The 8273-nt window shown below is 37.8% G+C and overlaps 1 protein-coding gene across 1 annotated transcript; it reads left to right on the forward strand.

Moving 5' to 3' along the window:
• The first annotated feature begins 1750 nt into the window (after positions 1-1750).
• Positions 1751-6716, forward strand: LOC121371862 (gamma-glutamylcyclotransferase-like). Its single transcript, XM_041498071.1, has 3 exons — positions 1751-2061; positions 3649-3800; positions 5739-6716. Exons 1-3 carry the CDS (start codon positions 1906-1908, stop codon positions 5992-5994), a joined length of 564 nt encoding a protein of 187 aa, XP_041354005.1. The 5' UTR covers positions 1751-1905; the 3' UTR covers positions 5995-6716.
• The last annotated feature ends 1557 nt before the right edge of the window (positions 6717-8273 follow it).

Below are 8273 nucleotides of genomic sequence, written 5' to 3' on the forward strand. Positions count from 1 at the left end.
ATATGCTACATAAGTGCATCTACATGAGGTAATTTAACCCGGGTTAAAAGCAACTTAGGTTAAATATGTGTAGTCTAGTAGAAGGCATACCGATATAGATCAGTTTATTAACAAACATATTTGCCTTTCTCCAGCTGTATACTATTAAAAATTAATTTTGTAGATATTACTTAAATTGAACTGCAATAACAATTCCAATACAGCACAAGACTGAACAAGAAAATATCTGCAATATCCATTGTCACTAGATATAAAACACCAATATTATATATATATTAACCATTATTTACTCAGGTATATATTTGTGTTTTATTACTAAATATACCAGGTGAAACCCTATTATTAAAACATTTGCATGTTTGTTAGACGAGGTAACACTTGTGTTTTATTAGGTTGTAGACCTCGACATGAAAATAACTGAGGGAACTGATTATTTGCTCCCTAATGTAGTTTATGGGGGGCAATTTAAAATATTACCATATTGATACTACATGTATATAAATTCACATGCCAAAGGAAACTATATATTATTCTCCTTGAACTAATCTCAGGTGTGATGGGTAAGTAGAGAGAGATATTGCTCCCCCTAGATGTCAAGGTCTGAGGATGGCTATATTTTATTATTACTTTTTTTTTTTTTTTACCTGCATTCAACCGGTAAGGAAGGGCAACATCATGTGGTAATTTTGCAATCTGTAAAAACAAAAGCATTTCATTATTTCAAGAAACTGTATTTTGTTTTAAGAATAAAAGAATGTATTCAGTGGAACATTATAACTGTTGCCAATACATCTATATAATAAGATATGACAATAATACTGCTGTAATTTTGAAGTTGTAAAGTAACAACTTTGCCATTGTTTAATTATTACATATTATTTGGAAATAAAATAATTATTAAATCATAAAAATAATTAACTTAATCATGCATAAACATTTTATTATAAATACAAATTATATATTTTGTAGCCCACATCATAATTATTATCTTAATAATTATCTTATCATTTCAAAATTGTTAAAATTTATAATTAACATTACCTGAAAATTGCATCAACAAAAATTATATTCTGCCCAACCTTCCCTGTCCCCTCGACATTCAAAGTACACGGAAACATATCGGTACTAAATATAGATTATACTAATTCAGATTCCCGTTGTTCGTTTCTCTTATATGGCAACCCAAGCTGTTACCATACACATAAGTCGTATTGCAACTATGTGTTAGCTACAGAAAATAAATGACAATATGTAAGGCATGTAAAAAGTTAACATGATAACTTTATTCTATGTATGTACCGGCCTCGGTGGCGTCGTGGCAGGCCATCGGTCTACAGGCTGGTAGGTACTGGGTTCGGATCCCAGTCGAGGCATGGAATTTTTAATCCAGATACCGACTCCAAACCCTGAGTGAGTGCTCCGCAAGGCTCACTGGGTAGGTGTAAACCACTTGCACCGACCAGTGATCCATAACTGGTTCAACAAAGGCCATGGTTTGTGCTATCCTGCCTGTGGGAAGCGCAAATAAAAGATCCCTTGCTGCCTGTCGTAAAAGAGTAGCATATGTGGCGACAGCGGGTTTCCTCTAAAAAAATCTGTGTGGTCCTTAACCATATGTCTGACGCCATATAACCGTAAATAAAATGTGTTGAGTGCGTCGTTAAATAAAACACTTCTTTCTTTATTCTATGTAAACCAGTAATCACTAAGGCTTTGTTTCACCCCCAAAGACCCGGATGATCGGTAACTAGGCCGAGTGACGTCACGCCGGTTCCGAGAATAGGACCTACTGTTTTACTTGCGCCAAACATTCACTGAATATAACACATACATATACTAGTTTGTGATAGAATAGTAACCAGTCAAACCGTGCGAACGCTCCGCCCTCCTAACAACACGCTGCATATGATCGTCTGTTGTGGAAGAAATCACTCGTATATTTGTTTGGAAGCCAGTATGAGCGACACGTTTCTGTATTTCGGTTACGGCAGCAATCTGCTCAAGCAGCGTCTGTTGTTACGAAACCCGTCTGCTGATTTCCATTGCGTCGCCCGGCTAAAGGTAAGAACTAAGGTCGAGAAGGCCGAATTTACAAAGCCCGCGAGTTTAAACTACATACATTTACAATGTTAAACACTTGCGTTTAAGGAAATCAGGCTTCGTAAATTCGGCCCGAAGAGTTCACACGTGATCCAGACATTGTTAGACTAAACATAGTTACAGCTGCGGATATATGAATTTAGGAAAAGGGTGGAACGCGCCAAAAAAAAAAAGAAAGAAGAAGAAAGAAACGAAAGAAGTGGTCAACATATAAATTACACAACAATAGTCAATACGTGGGGCGGAACGCATTCTAATTAAAATTAGCTCCACTATTACATGTGGATAATTCGGAATGTTTTCAAATTATTCAAATGATTCTGCAAGTAAGGTTTTGATTGGTGGACATGAGCTCCAACTGGCTGGTATTAGATCCACATGTAATAGTGGAGCTAGTTTTAATTAGATTGGGCGGAACGTAGCCCAGTGGTAAAACACTCGTCTGATGTGCGGTCGGTCTAGGATCGATCCCGTCGTTCCAGCCACGACTGGTATATCAAAGGCCGTGGTATGTGCTGCCCTGTGTGAGGGATGGTACATATAAAAGATATGCTACTAATGGAAAGAAAGGAAGGAAATGTTTTATTTAACGACGCACTCAACACATTTTATTTACGGTTATATGGCGTCAGACATATGGTTAAGGACCACACATATATTGAGAGAGGAAACCCGCTGTCGCCACTTCATGGGCTACTCTTTTCGATTAGCAGAAAGGGATCTTTTATATGCACATTCCCACAGAGAGGATAGTACATACTACGGCCTTTGTTACACCAGTTGTGGAGCACTGGCTGGAACGAGAATCAAATGGGTTTCTTCTCTAAGAGTTTTCGTCAAAATTGCCAAATGTTCGACATCCAGTAGCCAATGATTAATAAATCAATGTGCTCTGGTAGTTTTGTTAAACAAAACAAAATGTTTTTGAAAAGAAAAATAAAGAAACGTACACCCAGTGGTTTAGAATGCGTCTTGGGGGAACCCGACACTACCGGAAAGAAGGCGAACCCTAATTTTTTAAAACGTATTAATTTGTATTATTATTAATAATAATGTAGGTGAGAAGAGAGAGATTGTTTTTAATAATAATAAATGTTGACAGACCCAAATTATAAAAATGTTTAGGAGGGGGTGGGTCATGTTCCATCATATGACTATCACACCTCAAGCAGTGCATATGTCAAATTGTTTTTAGGGTTGGCCCTTTATTCTCGGTAGGGTCGGGTTCCCGGAAACACTTTCTTAACGCCTAAACAATAGGGATATTGTTTATTTAAATAATGAAATTTAAAGCATCCCCCCATCCCACTCCCAGGTATAAAGTGTTACCCCATATGCCTCTAGAGAGAAGTGTGAGGCTTTCCAAGACAGCCTCGTAACTGACATGTGAGAAAGTTTGTGTCTGCGTTAACATGTAAAACTCCATCGTGTCTCAAACATTCAAAATAAATGAATTATGCAAATTTAAAATTCTCAGGGCCTGTACGATTAAAAACACCTATTTGTTTTGAAAAGGATATTCACGAGTGACGACCGATTTTATTACAGGATTACAGGCTGACCATGGTGAAACCACCGCCTTACCAACCGCACGTACACAGTTGGAATGGAGGTCTCGCCTCCATTGAGCCACACCCAGGAAGTGACGTATGGGGCGTTGTGTGGCAGCTCGACGCTAAAGATCGGACCAGTCTCGACCAGTAAGCATGACTTATCTGAAGGCAAAAGAATGTATATAAATAATTATCGTGTAAATTATTGAAAACTGCAAAAACTACTACTCTATAATTAACCCCCCCCCCAAAAAAAAAAAATACATCGATTGTTGGGCCTAATTCGAGAATCGTGTTATTGACTTCTGGTGCATGGTTTAAGGAACAGATGCAAACTCATATTTCAGTTGCATCACTAAACAATTTTCGTATGCTAATCCCACAAATATTCACAGTTCACTCATTTCGTACATCAATGTATGCTTGGACACAAATCCCGTAGAAATGACGTCATCTGGAATCCGTTAATGCTCTTCCCCATTACCTGGTGGTTTTGGTCGATGTGAAATTTGCCGACATGATTCCAGAGATGTTCTGTGCGTCTGGGGAACGTCAGGTCATGGCAGAATCGTGTATGGGATATTGAAATATAAAATTCACAGACCTGAGCAAAAAAACTCCAAAGGGACGTGAATGAATAAAAACGTAATAATTATCTGTAAAAGTAAACGTTTGTTTTGTTTACCGACACCTCTAATTATCTGTATCTCTGTGATAGGATTTTGTAGCAGCCTACCAACAATGGCAAGTGTAAACTCGATGTGTTGTAAAACCGTATTTTGTTGTAACGTGTTTTGTCCGATGCCTGCATTATTTGTCGCCAGGAATTGTGAACCATTTCCAATGTTGAAACTGACGTACTCATTTCTACCTTGCTTATTGATGTTGCCTGGAAACGTCTTTCCTCGGATTCGCATGTAGGCCTCCATACTAATTTTGTCGTAATCTCCCTGCAACATTATTTTATACCCATCAACACACATGTATCATATTGCCATTTTAAATGCATTAAATTGCACGTGACTTCAAACCTACTTGTGTGTAAGCCTACCGAAATGACATCTACCAATTAGTTGGTTTTCGTGAAACATGTAGGCCTACAGTTTAGAACACGTTTTTGGTGCCAATATGCCTACTTTCTTTTGCCCTTTGCACTATTTATTGCCCTTTAATTTATCTGTGTACGGTAAATACTTTGTTATGGTCCTTAGAGTGTTTGCACTAACCTGGAGCGTAGCCAGAGAGGAAAAAACGCCGAGGAAAACCCAGACCTGTAAAATAAATATCAGTGTCATAGAAATAATAAAATAAATCTGGTGAAATTCCACACGACACAAGCGGCTCGACTGCCTCATGCTGGCTACGCCATTGCTAACACTAAACAGGGCTGCCGGAACCAGGAGGGCTACCACATCGCTAGTTTATATACCGCTATATTACTTACTTTGTAAACATAAGCGTTCGGGCTCCTATTTTTGTTAGGGGAAACGGAGTTTTGTCTGAATTAAACAGAAATGCCCGAATCTGGATAAACAGTTTGTTGTGTTTAACGACACCACTAGAGCACATTGATTTATTAAACATTGGCTATTGGATGTCAAACATATGGTAATTTTGACAGTCATAGCATGTCGTCTTAGAGAGGAAACAGTTTTCCATTAGTAGGAAGGGATCTTTAATATGTGGGGTTTACCCACCTGTCTCGTTCACTTGTTTTCCATTAGTAGGAAGGGATCTTTAATATGTGGGGTTTACCCACCTGTCTCGTTCACTTGTTTTTAAATGGTATTATATAGGCCCTAAAGCCAATAAATCCCTCAACCTGTGATGCTCGATTCGTGCATGCATTGTTCGTCTTGAAAATGACTTTCCATTTACATTATTTTATGTCTGGTAAATATGACGCACTGTTTCGCCCTTGGCGGTCTTCTGAATATCTCATTCTTATAGAATAGTATTCTGATTACATATCTTTGTTTAAATCGAATTTGACCGATTCCATAGTCATCTACAATGCACTTTGCAATTTGCATGCGATCTAACCATGTTTAATAACATGCCGACATTCATTAATCGTATTTGCAGACAGGAAGATTACTACACAGGTCATGACGTCACAGTGCAAGACGAGACTGGCCGTGAACATGTCTGCAGAACCTACCAGCTGGAAGGTAGGTCCAGCGAGCGACCTTCACCCCAGTACAAAGACGTCATAGTGAGAGGCGCCAAACAGAACGGACTTCCAGCAGATTACATCACAGGTCTAGAACAGATGGAGGACAACGGGTTTGTGGGCCACATGCAGTTGTACGAAGACGCACTCAAACTACTGGGTGACTGAAGAACAATTTCTCATCTCGGCGTCGGTAAAGCCACACCTTGGATCATGCTCAGTGTCACTTAGCAACTAGTGATTGTTTCCTATGATTAAACATTGTCTTAGAATGACATGTTAACCCGTGTTGTTCACAAATGATTGTTAATGTTCAATATTCAAAATTATATCAAGAAACGTATTGTAATGAAGCAAAACGACAGACACTTAAAAATTATACTACTCTACGGTAGTCCGTTTCCTATAGTCCAGTCAAATTAACTAAAAAAAAGTGATCAACCCACAAGTAATTGCAACAGAATTGATTTTAATGTTTTTTAAATCTGAAATACCACATCTACAACATATTAAAAATATCAAGGCGTAGTCGAGGGGGAAAATGCATAAAATCGTATGTATATGACCCATATGAGAAATATTGGTGGGTGTGTTTTATGAGAGGGTAGGGATACATTTTCCATCATAACGTTCTTATTAATTGATATACTTTTAAAAATTATCTATCATCTTAAAGATAACAGACTGTGCTTTTGTGTAGAATATAATTTTGTAAAATTTGTTAATCTATGACGTCACAATCTCGCCATAATTATCTCCCCTTCGGCAATTCCACAATTTCTCATATCTTTACATTAAAATGTTTGTCCTAAAACTATTTTTTGGAAAAAGTATGAACCAAAAGTGATTTAAGTTGTAATAATATGCCTGAATAAATTATTTTAGATCTATTGATGGTATGTTGTTTGTTCTTCAGGTGATTTATATATTGTTTTGTGAACTTTTAACTTTGAACATTGTGAACATACACTTTTTAAAATCATTGTCGACTGTTTTCTGTGTGTATCTGTTATTGCAGTGTCCCTCTTTGTGCATTTGTGTAATCTGTAATATAATATGCAAGTCCGTTTTAACAGGTTCTGACTTTTCTGATAGCTTCTTATCTTTTGATTTATACTAATAACCGCTTTTTCGTACTCGACCGAAGCTGCACTTCGCAAGGATCTTTTTGCACTCAGGACTAATCTACTACTTTACACACATCATGCTAAACATTGCATACACATATTAATTCCATAAATACGACACTGGAAGCCGTCATCTATGTCACTTAATATAGAGGTGGCTATATAACCGACGGCCGTGCACATAGCCTCGGCTAATGAGGGCTGGCGATCGTATTTAGGGTGGAAATCCCAATGCAAGGCCATCACGCCCCGAAACTTTCCCGCTTTGTTTGGGATCACTGTCAATATATATATATACACCGGTATATACGTGTGTGTGTGTGTGCATGTGTGTCTGTGTGTAAATTTGTTAAATCACTATAATTTCGGTCTATTCATTGCTACTTTCAGTGTATTTAATACGTCACTGTCACTGTATTTTTTAGTTTGTTCATGGCTTCTTCCAGTGTATTTGATACGTCACTGTACTTTTTAGGTTTATTCGCGGCTACGTTCAGTATGTTTGTTATGTCATTGTCACTTTATTTTTTAATTTATTCATGGTTACTTTTAGTCTATTTCATGTACCATTCACCGTAGTCGACTTCACTGTCTGTTGAAATCGGAGAATTGGAACCACTCGTACAACGTCATTCTCCGCAACCGACGGAACATTCCATTCCGTGCATCGTTTTGTGTCGCATGTCAACTTAAAACATCTAGAGCAAATTATCTCAAGCAGCTTTCCGAGCGCTAGGTGGTATAGTTGTTTTTGACGGATACTGTGTGTTTCTCCATGTCTGTGGATCTAACTCAGCATCATGATCATCTACGGTAATCCAGTGTCGATATTGCAAAAACACCCGCTTGCTGTGAAAGGCTACAGCATTTGATTTGGAGGCACGGTTTGAACTTGTACACAGATCACTTCTGAAATTGTTTTCTGCATCATACTTAACTGCAATGTCTTTGCTTAAATCTTCTTTCAGAAAGTATGCAACTAAAGTCTTGTAATTATAGTGGACAAAATTATTTTTAAGGACTTCTTCCTTTTCAATACAAACCAGCTTTGATGTTTTATCACAAACTCTAAATTCGGATATTACAAGAATTGAGTGACACAATTTTTGCCCAAGCACCATCTTCATTTTCTAGATATCCCACACTTTGGTTTATGTTGTTAGTCTAAAAGTATAGTTTGATTGAGTTAATAGCAGCATAGCGGTACAAGACGATAAGAAGGTTTGTGTCTTCACTGATAGGTGACCAGTTTCATGCATGCACCAGCTGCTTTGGAAATAACCTTATCGGCATCACCGGCAGCATGCATTGTTGAACATT

This window comes from Gigantopelta aegis, chromosome 4, assembly GCF_016097555.1.
Source record: "Gigantopelta aegis isolate Gae_Host chromosome 4, Gae_host_genome, whole genome shotgun sequence".
NCBI classification, from domain to species: domain Eukaryota; kingdom Metazoa; phylum Mollusca; class Gastropoda; order Neomphalida; family Peltospiridae; genus Gigantopelta; species Gigantopelta aegis.

Bases quoted from the DNA above. Each gene is read 5' to 3' on its own strand.
- LOC121371862 (XM_041498071.1), top strand. From the start codon at position 1,906: ATGATCGTCTGTTGTGGAAGAAATCACTCGTATATTTGTTTGGAAGCC. The intron at 2,062-3,648 runs GTAAGAACTAAG...ATTTTATTACAG, and splicing joins ATTGCGTCGCCCGGCTAAAG to GATTACAGGCTGACCATGGT. The intron at 3,801-5,738 runs GTAAGCATGACT...TCGTATTTGCAG, and splicing joins GATCGGACCAGTCTCGACCA to ACAGGAAGATTACTACACAG.